The 17,116-nt window shown below is 39.8% G+C and overlaps 1 protein-coding gene and 1 long non-coding RNA gene across 4 annotated transcripts in view; one reads left to right on the top strand and one right to left on the bottom strand.

Moving 5' to 3' along the window:
- Positions 1-6,368, bottom strand: part of ANKRD13C (ankyrin repeat domain 13C) — a 69,289-nt gene extending 62,921 nt beyond the window's left edge. Inside the window, exon 1 of one of the 3 annotated variants that reach the window (XR_013993834.1) lies at positions 5,535-6,356. Coding sequence is in view for 2 of the 3 variants with exons in the window: in XM_081056896.1 (XP_080913022.1) it covers positions 5,535-5,979 (445 nt within the window). In the remaining variant the exon portion in view is untranslated. Of the gene's footprint in view, positions 1-5,534 lie in introns of all 3 variants that reach the window. The other 2 variants (XM_081056896.1, XM_081056897.1) reach the window with 2 other exon arrangements.
- A 325-nt stretch (positions 6,369-6,693) lies between these two features.
- Positions 6,694-16,338, top strand: LOC308501133. The gene is made up of 3 exons (XR_013993833.1): positions 6,694-7,189; positions 8,279-8,384; positions 9,576-16,338. It is a non-coding gene; the product is annotated as an uncharacterized lncRNA (long non-coding RNA).
- The last annotated feature ends 778 nt before the right edge of the window (positions 16,339-17,116 follow it).

Here is a 17,116-nt window from a genome sequence, read left to right as displayed (position 1 = left end):
TCTGCAGATGTGTTCACATCACAATTGTCAGTGACAGGTCACATTCTGTAGTGCTAACTAAGGATGATGCCGTCAGGAAACCCAGCCACTTATCCCAGACAGTCCCATTCTGTTGGCGAAGTACATGAGGTAAGAGGTGAAAGATAGAAAGTCTTATTCATATAGTCATTAAGATCAACTGAATCCACCCAAAAGATGAGCACAGTGACAGGATTCACCACCAAATGACCCTTGTATCCAGTGAAAGCATATAACACTAATAGATTACAGATTATCCTGAAATTACCTCCAGAAACCACTTCTTTCCTAAGGGAAATGAGATCTACCTTTCAAAAACAAAGTTCAGAAAAGACTACAAAACACAAGAACAAATACACAACTACTAGTATTCTGCTAAAGATGTGCCATCATTTTAACCCTCCTGACTAAAATTGTTCACCTGAGACTTAATTCAAGATTTTTCTGCCAGGCAAAATTTAGCTTTATAGTCTCCTCTTCTCAAACAGACATTATTCATTATTCTCCTGCATCACTTACCATGAAGATTTTAGTGACAAAAATTAAGCAGAGAATTTCAAAAGGAAATTTAAAGATTTATACAGTTAAGTCGCAATAAACATATCATATGCCCACCAAACACATTATCCTATTGCCTTAATTCTCACACACACATTGTGTTTTTTTTTATTCAGGACTACAGGCTTTTTTTTTAATTTTATTTTTAGAATGATTTTTTGCAATTAACTTTTTTTTTTTAACTGCAATTACTTTTTTTTTTTTTTTAAGATTTTATTGGGGAAGGAGAACAGGGGAACAGTGTGTACTTCCAGAACTTTTTTCCAAGTCAAGTTGTTGTCCTTTCAGTCTTAGTTGTGGAGGGTGCAGCTCAGCTCCAGGTCCAGTTGCCATTGCTAGTTGCAGGGGGCGCAGCCAACCATCCCTTGCGGGACTTGAAGAACTGAACTGGCAACCTTTTGGTTGAGAGCCCACTGGCCCATGTGGGAATCGAACCGGCAGCCTTCAGAGTTAGGAGCATGGAGCTCTAACCGCCTGAGCCACAGGGCCGGCCCTCACACACATATTTTTAATCTTTCTAAAATTAAGATGTTTTCAAACATCTTAAATCAGATCCCTGTCTGAAGAAATCTGCCACCTACCACACAGAGATGTCACGTGTTAACCATGTCCTACCACTTCAATGAGTTATCTGAATTGGCAGGAATACTCTAAATTGCATTTTAACTCAAATTTGAAATCTCTAATCACTGTGTAAAATACCTTCAATGAGATTACACTACAACTCAGTAAAAATAAAAATTAACGGTGTATAGAGAAGATGGCTTGTCACATTCCAGGCAATGTAATTAAAGGCAGTAGAAACTGCCAAATCTCTCAAAATAGATCAGAAAATTTTCACAATCTAGAAAAGGCTGGTTCTGACTAATGTCCAAGAGAAGATACTTAACTTCTAAGTATATTAACTCATTTAAGAGAAAAAACATAATTACAAGCTTAACAAATAGGAAATACAGTCAAAATCAAAGTTTTCCCACATGCTTCACAAACGTTCTCAGTTCTAAAGGTGAAGAAACAAAAATCAGTAGCATCAATTATTTTGAAAAAGCATGTCACCATGATGCTTTGGCTAAAAGTGATTCAGAGAAAACAATCAATGTGAAAAAATGCTTAGATTTAAACTTTAATTCTATACTAAAAAAATGTGGTATACAGCTAAAGATATACCGAAGATACAAAGTTTAATAAATTCGTGTGCATTTAATGTAATATATCTTTTTTACCCACCCAAAAAAAAAAGGTTACCAGATGTACACTGAGTCACAATCATTTGGCAAATTTGAAGACAGTATATACCTGATGTTATGGCTGTTAGTGTATTTAACTTATATTTTAAGATATAAGTTTGGATCGAAATATAATATTCCTCAAGATAATTGATGGTTCAGAAAAAGTAATTCATAGTCATTTTACCCACAAAAGAAAAAGCACTGTCCTTGCTCCTATTCAATTTGACAATAACTTGTAAATACACATACACACACACACCAAAAAAAAGCTTTTCATTCAGAGGACACTGAAACTGAAAGAGCTAATGAATAGTGAGCTGAACAGTTATTAAATTAGGATTCTCTAAACTTTCCAGCTAGGTAGAATAAAGGATCAAAACTAACAATAAAATTTAATAAATGTAAAGCCCACTTTTGACATTAAAAAAAATAAATGCAGGAATGGATAGAATGTTTCCATTCTTGAGAAAACAGCCATTCACTTGAGAAAACACAGTATTAAAAAATTAACATAATCTTTCTTGCACATTACTTAATGAGTGCTTTTTAGTTAACTCATTACTGAATGTATACTGCTTAAAGCAATAAATATAATCTTTTTGTTTTTGCTTGTGAAGCTATTATAGCTTCAGCAGTAAGGTTAGTCTTCAAAGGGAAGAATTAACAAACTAGAGTTTCATTAAAAGATGATGATTAAGGTTTTTTTCATTTACTTATTTAACACACATATTTAACACACATAGTATTTACTATGTTTCAGGCATCATTTTAAAGACATTATATATGTATGAAGAATGAATATACAAGTTAGGAATGTTTACCTGAAGATAAGGAGAACATGATAGCTCTTGTCAAATATCTAAAGGCTATCATGTGAACGACATAGCCCATTTATCTGTGTCATTAAGACACAGAACAAACAAGAGTGAGAGATTTGGATTCTACAGAAACTCTTGAGAGCTGCCCAATAGCAGAATCTATCTATGAGGTTTCCATAAGGACTAAATGAGAAAATATGCATCAAAGAACTTTGCTGTAAACTGCCACATACACATTATTAGAACTGACTTCTTTGCAAAATAGTGGTTCCTGACGAACAGAAATATTTACAAAGACGTTGACCACTTTCTTGGGAGTCCTAGCTATTAGTTCATTTCCCAGCTTTGCAATTTATAATAAATATGCAACTTTAAAAGTTTCCTTATGTCTCAAGGCTTCACTTTTTCCACCTTTAAAGTAAAAACTATCTGCTTCACAGGGTTACTGTGAGAATTAAACACGATAATGTATGTAAACACTTAGCACAGTGCTGACACACTCAATAAACTGTATCTCTGGTGATGATCACCATCATTATAATGCTGTGGAAGGAATCTCTACAGTGAATATGAAACTACATGATCCGATGTGTTATGATTAAATGGCTCTGCTATGCACCTGTATGAGTGAATGATTCTGCTATGCACTTATCATGTTATAACAATCCAATTACCACACATAGCTTGTTTTTGTTTTGGTGACTTAAAAACTATTTGGCTTGTAATTTGAAAGGAGAAATATTCTAAAAAAATCTAAATGAAGTATCCAGGTTACTAAACTATCAAGAGTAAAAGTAACATAAAATAGCAGGGAAATTATGCAGCTACAGGGGGGAAAGGGATTAAAGAAGTAGCATATTAAATACACGCTGCTCTTCCTGGGAGACTTCACTGCAGGACATGAGGATGTATACTGCATGGAAAAAAGCAATTATACTTTCCACAGGTATGTGAAACACTGGTTACATTCACCAGAAATATCGACAATATAAAGGCAGCTAAGTACAATGCAAACATTTGGTATACAGAGGCAACTTAAAAAGTGGATTTCAGTGGGCTAAGAACAAGAGTTTAAGGGTATACAGGATTCTAACTACTTTGAACAGAATTTGTACTTTAAGAAACCAATTCCTAAATGTTGGATTATAGTACACGGAAGCCCAATAATCCTGCAATTCAGTACCTTCTGTGATCAACCAAGAAAATCAGTTCTAACATACTATACAATCGTACTTTGTCAGTCATATTCATCTGTATCTTCTTTCAAAGGAAATTAACTAAAATGAAACCTGTTTTCAGGGACATTTCTTGTAAAGGCAATGGCCATAAAATAAAGCATATATATACATATACGTATATAAATAGTATATAGCTACTACAAAGACCAAATCCAAAAAACTTCCTAATTGACTAGTAACCCGAAGCTACAATACATCTCCCACTAAAAACTCTTTTCCAAAGAGTTAGAATATAATTACCATCAATAAACAATATTACGCTTGATATAACAATAGTAAAATGATTAAATAAATAAATGTAGGAATGAAAAACTGGATGCAGTTTTCAGGAACTTTTAGGGGGATTTATGATAAATGACAGGTAGTGATATTATTACAGTACTGTAAATTCAGAATACAAGGGCAGCTGTTAGACAATTATATGACCAATAGAAATCTTACTTTTTAATCTCAATTTCTGCCCTAATTTTAGATAAGAAGCCTAGAATTCCAATGGAATTAAGGGAGCTTATTCCACAGGCAAGTATTTCATTAATGTGTTCAATTATTTTGAGCACAGAGTTAAATGTGTTCTTAACTGAATGTATGCAACAGTCATGTTCAGTTTTATTAAAAGTAGGGCTATCAACCTTATTCGCTAGCTACCCAGTTAAAAATGGCCTATCTATGAAATGTTGAGGATAACTCAGTGTTTATATTAGTTTTCATTAACAAATTTACTACTAATTAAAAGTCAACTCAACCACGTTATGTTTTTAAAACTAAAGAAACAAAAAAAATTGAGGTGATGAGTTAAGACAAAAAGTAGAAATAAAGTCCTTGAATAACAAATGTTACCTATTGTCATATAGGCTATGATGCAGTTACTATGAAAAACCACAGTACTATCTTCAGTCACAGCCTTCACGATGAAACACTACTATTAGCAATTACCTATGTAAAACAAGAAAAACTCACAACTGTACCCCAACGACATTTCAGCTCCTCTAAAGTCACTTTACTTGCTCTAGGTATCAAATGCCAACAAATTGGTACCATGTGGCTTTCAGAAACCAAAGCATTCTAAATGCCATCTTAAATGCAAAATGTAGACATTTGGTATTCTTTGGTAAGTTTGATAAGTTTCCTAAAAGCAAGGGGGGGGGAGAGAGAAAAAAAGGCAACCTGATGGCAGGTAGCAATCCCAACAATCAAGTTGGGATCTGTGCCCCGGGAAGGAAGGAAGGTGGGCAAAATACAACCCATATGTCCTTATTCAAGATCCCACCCATGTGGGGAGGTGGGAAGAAAAAGAAAAGAAATACAGTTCCAAAAAAAAAAACCAAAAAGGATCAGAAAGCCAGGTTGAACGAGAGGCAACCTAAAATGTCTCATAATCAACATAATCAAGACAACACATACTGAAGGCCCGTCTCAGATAAACAAGACAGCTTTCTCACAAGCAACTTTAAAGCGGGCAAGGGGGAAACATTCCTTTGCACCCACCAGAACCCATCCCCCGACCCCTGGCACTCTAGCACCGAATCCGTCACGATGTGCAGGCGTCTGGCCGGGACACTGGCCAAAGGAGAGGACAGAGGGGTCTGCAGGAGAGGCGCCTCGGATTCCCGAGGCCTGGAGAGGCACACCCGTGGGGAAGGAGAGGTGGCGCGGGGAGGGCACGACTCACTCACCGTGATTATCCTTCTGCCCGATGTTGTGCGTGCGGATGAGAGAAGAGAGCCTCCTCACGTCCCCCTTGAAGACGCACTCGTGCACCGGGTAGTGTGCGGGGCAGCCGCCTCCATCCGCGACCACAGCAGTGGGGGGGGTGCCCCCTAGAAGAGTCTGGGGCTGCGAGGCGGCGGTCACGGAGGAATTATGCAGCGGCAGGGCCGGGGCGCCGGGGGGATTGGAGGAGGCCGGGGCGGTCTTCAGCGGCAGCCGGTGGTGATGGTTACTGAAGATCTTATGACAGGCTCTGCCGACCTTGCCGCTGCCGCCGGTGCCGGTCCTGCCTCCGGGAAAGGTGCCGCCGAGGGCAGCCGCCGCTTCTTCATCCCCGGGCTCCAGCAGGTCCCCTTCTTCTTTGCTGGGCTTGTGGTCCCTCCGCAGTGAGCGGATCTTCTCCCCGGTCATCGCCGCCAGGGGCAGAAAAGGGATCCGGGAGGCTCCCCGCCCGCGACGGAGCTGGCGCTGCGGCGGCACGAGGCGATTAAAGCGGTGGCCGGGAGACTCCTTCGCAGCATGAACTCCCACAGAGCCCCCGAGCCCGGAACAAACGCATCTCCCGGAGGAAGAAGAGCGGGCTCTTGTCTAGGCACGAAAGGACGTGCGCTCGCTGGGGGGAGCTAGAGCTCAGGTGCCCACGACAGCAGGATCCGTGTCCCCGCCGCCGCCGCCGCCGCCGCCGCCGCCGCCGCCGCCGCCGCCACCGCCGCCACCGCCGCCGGAGCGGCCGCCACTGCCTCACCCCGAAAAACAGGGCACGGCCATCTTCCCCCGGCTTCTCTCGCGAGAGCTCCCCCGGGAGGGAGAAGGGAGCAAACACCGCGAGAAGTGAGCTGCCCGCTCCCTCCCCCGCACCTTGGATCCCCTGAGAGTGGCCGCGCGCCAGCACCTGCCCGGCAGCGTGTTTCCGCCGCAAGGCGGAGTCTCTGAATTAGGAGGCCGAGACCCGGCACTCTCCGGGGCCGCGCTGCTTCTCCTGGGGGTTCTGTAACAACCTACGTTTGGATAGTCGATGCGTCTTACAAATGTCTTAAGCCCACCGACTTCTGGGGCCCCCACAGAGCAGTGCAGACTGACGCCCCGCGCGCGGGATGTGACGTCACTGAGAAGCACCGGCCAGTCATTCAGGAAACAGCTACTAAGGGTCTACTTGGTGCCACACAGTGAGTTAGGAGGTTTATGAGACGCCGGCCCTGGCTCACGGGAGCGCAGTAAAGGAGGAAAGCTAGACACGTGAATATACAACATTTAGCTGCGCGAGGACGGAAGCGGGTGCGGGGAGCTGGGTTGCACAAAAAAGGGAGAGGCAAATTTCGGTGGTGTAGTGCCCGAAAAGTCACCGTAGAAAAGTTTAGGGGCTGACCTTGGAAAATAGGCTATTCAGCAGAAAGGGAGGGGGAAGGTCGCACAAATATTTGTTCATCAGTTTCGGGCAGGCGTCAGAGTTTTAAGTGTGGGGAGAGGACGCTGAAGAATGGCAGATAATTGTGTAACTGGAATATCGCTGGACTCGTTCATAGCCAATCTCGACCGAGCGTCAAATGCTAAAAGAACACGTAAATCTGATAGCCATCAAGTCTTGACAAAATAAAGCTGTGGAGACCTGGAGGGCAGGGAGGTTAGCAAAATGTCCTGAAGATCTTCACCCGTGTATTTCTCCCAAAGTCCCGTTTACTCCGACAGAGGCTTCTCTCCATTTCTTGTCTTAAACTTGATCACCACCTCCGTCTCCCCGCAAATAAATAAATAACCCTGTGGGGACTGACTTCTCTTCATCCCCACCCGCCTCGCCACTCAGTTTTCACCTCCCATCTTCTTTCAAATGTATTCAAATCAATCTCTCCCCTTCTTTTCTTTCTTTTTGGTGGGGGCTGGGGATTGTCCCAACACTGTTCAAGCATTACCCGATCAGCACCTCAAAAGATCCTGCTCAGGAGGCAAGAGAATGAACACATAATACGAGAACATTTTGTTCTTTCACAAGGGCCAATATGTATTGTTAACTCTAAACCAGGCAGTATGCTTGGCACTTTACAAGCTGTTTGTTATCTCCTTGTGATAAGTATCATTTCCGCCAATCTTCATTCTGATATGGGAGAGCCTCCTCACGATGGAGATTTTAAGTTCCCTTTTTGTTTGGGACTCTGGTCTTTTTGAAAGCTTTCTCTTCTTCCTTTGCCTTTTAATGATTCTGTTTCCTATACTTTTACTTTGCATACCAATTTCAATGCTTCCGTTTACTTCACCCCAGGGCTGGCCCCGTGACTTGGGAGAGGTTTTGCATCTCTATGGGATCCACTCCAGGCTCCAACTTAAATCTACATAACATATGCAACAGGGGGGAAATGATAATGGGCCAAGGGAGTAGCCCTCCCCCCATACTAAGTTTTCTTTCCTGTAGAGATTTTAAGTTCCCTTTTTCTTAAGTTTTCTTTTCCCCTTTCTTGTCTCCTACCCCCTGCTTTAAATAATTACCCTAAAACTTGTGGTTTATACTTGTTGATTGTAATCGTTGAAGCCCTAATGTTCTTTCCAACCCATTCTGGGCCCAGCTCCTAGACAATTGACGCCACCTGAGTAACCAGTTGAATGGCCACAGGCTCCATAAGAGCTGACGGATTTTCCATCACGTAGCCACTCCGCATCAGTAGCTGTGAGCTCTGCTTTTAAGAAATTTATTAATTAAAATCTATTTTTCCTCATTCAGGGGTCTTGGGGATACCCCAACAAGATTACCAGTCCCAGCCAAAGAAGCCAACAAGGTCTTCCAGGAGGATCTCGAGACCCCTTCCTCTCATTTAAGATCAGACAGGGTAAGAGTTCCGTAAATTCCCTAATAGGTAGGGACAGCTCTGCACCCCTGCCCAGCAGGAGGCAGACACAGAAGAAAAGACCTCCTGTCCCTCAACTTCCCATGGAGATTTTATAGGGATCATGTCTCTCAAGGGGAAAACAAGGTAGGCAGTTGGAGATAGTGTGGGGACAGAGCCCCAGAGAGCAGTTTCCAGGCTCTCGGCCTCATGTGGAGAGGTGCTGGCTAGGGTAGTAGATGGCCATCAGCTGTGGCTGGTTGGCCGTCAGCTGTAACCGTTGAGCCATTGGCCACTGATATAACTGCCGCGGCTACGGAGGGGAGCCGAGGAGAGTGAAGGAGAGTGGAGGAGAGTGAAGGAGAGTCTAGGAGAGTCAAGGAGAGTCGGTCAGTTGGCAGCAAAGCAAACAGCAGGTCGCACATCGTGTAAACCCAGCCTCCAGTGAGACCATAGTGGTATGACTTCCCTACCTACGGCTCCATGGGTGTTCCTTTTTGGCCTCACCATATCCTGCGTTCTTATGTGGGGAGCGGGAGCTGAGACCCCAAGTGACAAATGGTGCAGCGAGCAGGGTCCCTTGCTTGACAGATAGACATTGGGTTTCTGCATTCCTGCACATCCAACACAACCCATAGGATGTGACCTCCCCTCTCTTCCCCTTTGCATTGTAATTATCTACCGCTGTGAGGAACAAATGGGTACAAAATCCCCAACTAGATTAAACCAGTCACTTACACCTGCGCAATAAAGGCCACAAGGACCTTTATTTCACCTGGGCCTCCTTAACCATCATTATAATATCATACACATGCTGGGAAGTTTATTATAACAGATTGAATTCTGGGAAGGAACATGAGCAGTCTAAAAAGATGAGGTAATAACCTCTTGTCAATCACAGGTGTCAATCAGGTAAGTGGTCCCCTGCCAGGAAAGGAACAGCCCATTCTAGAGAAAAAAAAGGGATAAAAACTCTTTAAGTCATCGCCGGTCAGCGCCTTTGAGTCTCTTGAGCTTTGCCTTTGCTCGGTGCTTTGCGGTGTACTTTCTCCAAATAATGCCACCTTTGGGCTCTTGGGCCTTTGGGCTTTTTGAGCCATGCTTTTGCTCGAGGGCCTGCTCCAAACCCCTTGGAGTGTACTTTTTATTCTAATAAACTGCTTTTTCACTACTTTACCTTGGTATTTCATTCAGTTCTTTGTTCGAGAAGCCAAGAACCTGGACACCGCACCGAAGAGGGCCCTTCCTCCAGCAGCTGAAGCGGCTAAGATTCCAGTTTTGCTCGAAGGCCCGGGTTCGACCTCTGGTCTGGGAATCTAGCCCGGATTCTGCACAGGTTTGACTCCCAGTGTGAGAGCCAAGCCTGGACATCGCTCCGAGAAGGGCCCACTCTCCGGTAACAATTTGACAGTTGAAAAAACTTGCCCAATGCCTTAAAGCTGGAATGCAGTACAGTCAATTCTGACTGCAGGACTAGAGAAAAAGGAAGACGCCAGATCATACAGAACTTTGTATGTCATCTTAAATGACTTTATCCTAAAAGAAATGGATAGCCTTTTAGGGATGTTTAACGGGAACAGCATGCCGTTTAGAAAAGTCATTCCGTCATACTTTGGAAAAGTATATATTGAGAAAAGATTATAAGGGGACTACTCTAGAGACAAGGAAACAGAGATTACTGAATAAATCAAATAACAATAATAATGTGTTAATATTTCGGTGTAAAAGTCAAGTAAAATATATACATCACATAGGGTGAACAGTGGTTATCTCTGGACAATGGAATTGCTAAATCACATATTGCTTGAATTTCTTTTTACAATGAGAAAGTTACTTTTTATTAATCAGAAAAAAATAAGTTAATTTTTTAAAGTATGCATTAATTCAGGTAATAAGAGATAATAATGAGAGCATGAACTAAGTAAGAGTGAGGCTGGAGACGGTTTAAGAGATGTTTAAAAAATGAGTTCAGTTTTGGCATATTGAATGAAGGTTTTTGTTACCCAGGAGTTAGATGGTACATATATGTTTGGGATATTTTGAAATGAACCCTAAGAGACAGAGATCTGGGTTAAGATTCAGAAGTTATCATTTACACAGTAATTGATGCCACAGAAGTCATTGAGTTCCTCAAGGAATTGTGTAGAGTGAGAAATTAGTATCCAGTCTAGAAAAAAACCTTGAAAACACCAATATCTAAAGAAACATGTACAGGAAGAGTGGCCAGCATCCTATTATCGAAACCCTATACCAAATAGTCTACTTTTATATCTGTGAAGTATCTTATCACTGGATCCAGAATTTAAAAGTACCTTATTAGTGGCTGCCACTCATGGACAGATGTGGAAACTCCTAAGTGTCTGTCCTCCCTCAAAAACTCAAAAACTTTAGACTTCAAAAATAACATTCAGCCCTTACTTTTAAGAGCTCCACAGTAGAATAGGGTGAAATGATATAGAAATATAAGATTAAAATACATTGTGAAAAATGTAAGACTTGAAATTATATGAGATCCTGACATAATAAAGAAGAAATCATTCATTTTATCTGAAGGAAATGAAAGTCAGGTGATCAGGAAATATTTCTGGAAGAGATAATGTCTGGACTGGGTTTTAAAGAACATGTAGGAGTTGGCCAATTGGACAAGGGGAAAAAGATATAATAGGTAGTAATAGCCATCATTTATTGAGAGCTTACCATGTGCTAGGCATTGTTCTAAGCAAATTTCAATAACTAGTTGATTTAATCCCCACAAAAAAATCTATGGGGTACTTAGGGTCCCCATTTTACGGACGAGGCAACTCTGGCACAGGAAGTGATCATCCAGCTGATGAGCAGAGGTAAAAAGAAGAGTATGTATAAATACAGCACGATATCTGAGAATCATTGGAGCATAGCATGTGACAGAAAAAGTGATGGAAATGTGACTAGAAAGAAATGCCTGAGCTAGATTACAAAGAACAACTGTATAAAACTTGGACTCTATATAGGCAATGGAGAGTTTGCAAAGGATTTCAAACACAATAAAGATAGAATCACTTTTAATCCCCATAATATACAATCAACCTATATCCCAAAGATAGGAGATTTTGCCAGTCTTTCCCGCTTCACCTCCTACCACAATGCCAAATTAATTCTTCATTCTAACCAAAACAATCCGATGTCCTTTACCCTCTCTCATGCATCCATGCCTTTGCACATGCAGTTCAATATGACCCACTCATATCTTTATTATTCATCTAGATACCTCCTTCAATCTGTGTAAAATTAGTTCAAATAGTAGCTCTTCTTAGCACAAGATTTTGTTTTTGTTTTTTAACTTGGTATAGAATTCAGGGGTCCAGGAAATTACATCAAGCTAAGGCTCTAAATAAAATTTAGCATGTCCTTCTATTATGAATGTAGGCCACAAACTACAATAGTATTAGCAATACTTGTGCTTTTGCAACCAAAAGAAACCACAGATATTTTTGTATCACATTACAATTGCTATAGATAACTCAAAATATCATGTGCATTCATCACTACCTTAAAATTATGTTAATAATTAAGCACACCATTAGATCTTGCTCTTTAATGAGCTAATAAAGCAGCACATATATTACTATATCATAAATTTGTCTTTAAAAATATTTCAATAACTTTTAATACACTATATTTCCTTTGTAATCCAAACTATTATATACATTTAAAAACACTGTTCTGTAATTGGGTCCCTAGGCTTTACCATACTGCCAAAGAGGTCCAAACAAAAGTTAGTATCTCCTCAGGAGTCTTTAATGACGCCTGCCCTTCCCTCCCCTTCTCTCCTATCCAACACCCCACCATTTTGATTTAGGTGTCCCTCTTTTGCCTTCTTTCTGACTTCCCATTTTAACTTTTGCATACCTCTTTGATATTCTTGTCTGCCTCTTTAACTAGTCCTTTCAGCTGAATACTGGAACTATGTTTTCCACCGTTGTATGCACAGTACCTTACAGATGTGAAATAGTGAATGCTTAATATTAATAATAAAGAGTTGTAGAATTAAACAATCACTTAGAACATAAAACCCCAAAGTATCTAAATCGTACCAAGACAACTGTAAACTAAGGGACAAGATGCTAAATAAATTTAAATAATCCCAATCTGACTACACTGAAGTTTACTACTGTCTTGGATTCTTATGTGAGGCCTAAGGGTAGGTGTATCATTTTTGGATTTTATTTTCACATTTACAAATAACAGTAAGTTCAATTGAAAGTGGCTTCAAGGGATTTATTGACTTACATAACAGAAAGGTGAAGAGATATGTCTTCAAGAGTGACCTCGTCCAAAGGAAAAAACAAGGAGTAACCCCCACCAAACCACCTGTTAGTTTCTTGGTGACTCTCTGTGAGCCTCTCCCTGTTTCCCTCAGAGGCCTCCCTGAATCCTCAGAGGCCAGCTTCCCTCAAAGAAACAAGATAACTGCCAGTGGTAACAGGGGCCACATGTTTCCTCCTTCAGATCCAGAAGGATGGCCCGCAACTACAGAATCCTTGTGCTTGACATTCATCAGAGGACCCTGTCCAATCCTTGGGTCCAGAAAAAGGATTGGCTCATGCCTGGGTTACATGAACAAATCTCTGTATGGGAGGAGATTACCCTGATCGGCTTTGTCCAATCAGCACTCATTTTTGAGCCGGGCAGGGTGGGGCCAAACACTCCAAACTGAAAACTATTTCATAATGAGAATGAGGTGAGAAAGATTCTGAGGAGACAAACACTAGAGCGGTCAGGAAAAGTACCACGCCCATAGATTAAAAGTGAAATTTTACTTGGAAATAAAAAAACTTCCTATTATCTTGGACTAAATATGATGAAATATATTGTGATTTTCAATTATATCAATATGTAATGAGTAAATAACTGCCAAACAATATATATACTTTTTATTCAAATATTACCAATGTAAAATTCAATCCAATAACTATATGACTCAGTTATTTAATTACTAGATAATATTCTGGCTCTACAGACTAGCACTTCTTAATTTCCCTCCTGGTGTAGCTAAGAACCCAAATAATGATCTATTTGACTTGAATAGCACTAAGATGCCATCTGATAAGTGTGTGTCTTTCAACTGTTTCGAATGAGGATTTGTTAAATGCCTTATGTACACTAATATCCAACAATGACTAGAGGATTAAGTCTGTTTCTAAGGATGAATATTCTGAATTTTAGCAGAAATGTATGATCCTGTACTAGCTTAGACAAAGCACATAATCCCCATCCTGGAGTCTTCATTTACTAAGAGCAATAGCATCACTATGAAATATAGAGTGTACTCCACAAAATAATGAAATTTCACTGGTTATACTTTATAAATGTGTCAATGGACCTAAAATTAAGATTGGTAGTTACTAATCCTACTAAATTCTCTTTACATTGTATACTAATATATTTCAAATATAATCATTAGAGCAAGTTTAGTCTACATTTTGTTTTTTCTTTTTCTCTGAAGGTTTGCATTTCATATTTTCACAATAACCTAGAATATGATTTTTCTATACTCTATATTGGTTGAGCAAGGCCTAGGAGAATATTAGTAGGATAGATGATATAGCTGCTTGGGTAATGAAATTATCATCTTGAACATCCCCTGACAACACTGCTAACAGTGCACTGACAATTGAAAACAACAAACCATGTAAATCAATACCTTCTTCACACATTTTACAACCATCTTCCTAGGTCTCGGTATTTTTCTTTTTTCTCTAAATCTCCCTACTTCCTCTCTCTGAGGCAATGCTGGACACTTCCCTTTCCTTCCACTATTTCTGATCAGTGATTATTAGTGATTTAGTCGGATTTTGATTAAGTAATCAGAAAAACTCAGAGAGGAAGGGGTTGCCAAGGAAACCCAGAGCCAATAGCTGTGGAAGTTCCAGAGGCAAGCAATTCCACAGACACAGATGAATACACAGACTTATGAAGGGGGAGGGGGAGGAAGGAAAGATGCCAGGAGCATAATGAGAGGACAAGTCAATATGGGACGAAAGGGAAAAGATAAAATGCACCATTTATAAATGAAATTATTTTTAGATCACCAACTAAGGCCTGGAACAAAAGATAAAACACAGATATGAATGGGTTTTTCATGAAAGAAAAAGTTAAGACACAATAGATAGAGATTAAATGGCATAGGTGGATAAGGGTCAGTACTTGTGTCCATGGCTTCTGGTTCTGTATTTTAAATGACTTTATTGCCCAGAATATATCCAACTACATGCTGTATCAATTAGCCTAAACATTCCTCAAGAGAACATCCAAGGAAACATGTCCAATATAGAAATTATCTCCCTCAGCAATCCTTATGGCCAAGCCTGTGTATCACTTTCATTATCTTTAACTCTTCCATCTCCCATGGCCCCACATTCAACCAGTCACCAAATCTTGACCTTTCTAACTCACATAGAACTTTAAAATTGAACCATTCCCCTTGATTTTACAATGGCCATACTTGAGTTCAGGCTACTGTCACTTGAAACTTCCTCCAAAATGTTGTGTCTCTGGCTTCTGTTTTTTTCACTCATGGATGTATATGCAGAACAACCACATCCACACACCCCTTGGATTGCCAGATTTGTCAAATAAAAGTACAAGACACCCTGTTAAATTTGAATTTCAGATTCAACAATTTTTAATTTAAGAATGTCCCAAATATTGCATGAGACAATATTGCGGGGATTGCAAACATCCATTCAATATTTGGGACATACTTATACTAAAAAGAAAATGTTTTTTTATCTAAAATTCCAATTTAAGTGGTCAGCTTTACTCATGCTTCAACCATTTGCTTGTGTTATTTGGAGTTACATATGTAGTTAAAGTTCAAAATCAAAAGTACAGGAATAATAACACCAATTATCAGGATAGCAGTTTCTATGTAACATGAAGGGGAAAAAAATGCCATCAGCTGGAATACATCAATAAGATCAAAGGAGACAAAAATCATGACTACAGAAGAAATTCACAACTTTAACATAGACAATGAAGACACAATTTTTGTTAAAGATTTTGCTTATTTTGATTCAGTCATCAATTCAAATGGAGACTGCAGCCAGGAAGAGAGAAGGCTGAGAACTTGGAGGGGCAGCCATGGAGGAATTAGGAAAGATCATAAAGAGCAAAGATGTGTCTGTCATTAGAGACCAAAGCTAAGATCATTCACACCTTCATTTTCCCAGTTATTATGTACAGATGCAAAAGTTGGACAGTGAAGAAGGCTGATAGGAAAAAAAAACAACGGATTCTTTTGACATGTGGTTTTGGAGGGTGCCAGAACGACAAACAAGTGGGTAGGTCCTAGAGCAAATTACCCCTGAAACGCTGCTGAAGGCAAAAATGACAGAACTGAAGTCGTCCTACTTCAGGCACACCACAAGAAGGCAGTTCTTTGGAGAAGACAATAATGCTGGAAAAAAATAGCAGGCAGAAGGAAAAGAGGAAGACCAAATATGAGACAGATTGACACCACAGACATGTTTCTACAAGAGCTGGGTGGGGCTGTCGAGGACAGGACACTGTGGATGTCTCTCATTCGTAGAGTGGCCAGGAGTCAGAGCTGACTCAGCATCATGTAATACACATAGGGATAAACAAGGAAATTCTGTCATATGTGTGTTTGTATTAAGTGCATATTTTTTAATTTTTGGATTTTTGGATTCCCTCCCCTTTTTCTAATCAAAGTTTATTGGGGTACTAATTGTTAGTACAGTTACATAGATTTCAGATATACAATTCTGTATTACATCATCTATAAATCCCATTGAGTGTTCACCACCCAGAGTCAGTTCTCCTTCCATCACCTTATATCCCTTTTCTTTAAAGGATATTTTTGTTTTATTTCTTAAGCTTTGTGATACATATACATATTTTTAAAATGATATTGTGCTTGTTGTGTGTCTCAAATATTTATAATAAATATTTTTAAAATCTTAATAGCCGCACCCTCCTTCCTCTTGTCACTAAGTCTCAAATTAGTCCTCAGTATCTTCAAGAAAACTTATCTACGTCTGGGTTAGGTACTTGTCCTGTGCACTTACAGAACATTCAGCACTTCCACCATCACTTACCACGTATTTGCACCATAGTATAATTTTTGACTTACTTTTCTGTATCTCTCATTAGAATATAATTTTTAAAAGTTTAGAGATTATGTCATATTCACCCTAATATCTATGGCTGCTCCCAATGCCTGGCACTAGTGGGCCTTCAATAAATATTTGCTGATGGAATTAATAAGTTAATTAATGATAGGTTAGTTTATTTAACATTCTTGAAGCATGATATAATTTTACTTTTAATATGAACCCTGTTTTATAATCAGTATTTGAATGGAATCATAAATCTAACCACCTCATGGTGTGTAGATTAGACAAAGTTTGGTTTCAGTATCATCTATCACCTAAACTAGGTCTTGCTTTTGTTGTTTAGGGTTAAGATTGGTACATCATAAGCGTTCCCCAGCTTGTACAAATCACACTTAGGCATATATGTGGTAAGCTTAAGAAAATTTCTTTGTATGTCTGTAAATTTAAATTTTGTGAATAGAGTAGGTATTATTCTATTATATGGTGGGTATTATATACATTGATATGTACCATTTGCATTTATGAAATCTAAAAAAAATTTTGTTGTTACCTGTATTTCCTTCTCAGCAGCTCTTTTCCTTCATTTCCCTTAAAGTCCAGGTGCTGCTAACTAGAGAT

This window comes from Rhinolophus hipposideros, assembly GCF_964194185.1.
Source record: "Rhinolophus hipposideros genome assembly, chromosome: 8".
In the NCBI taxonomy this organism is placed as follows: Eukaryota; Metazoa; Chordata; class Mammalia; order Chiroptera; family Rhinolophidae; genus Rhinolophus; species Rhinolophus hipposideros.
The sequence above is the reverse complement of the archived record's forward strand: the minus strand, read 5'-3'. Positions and strand labels throughout refer to the sequence as shown.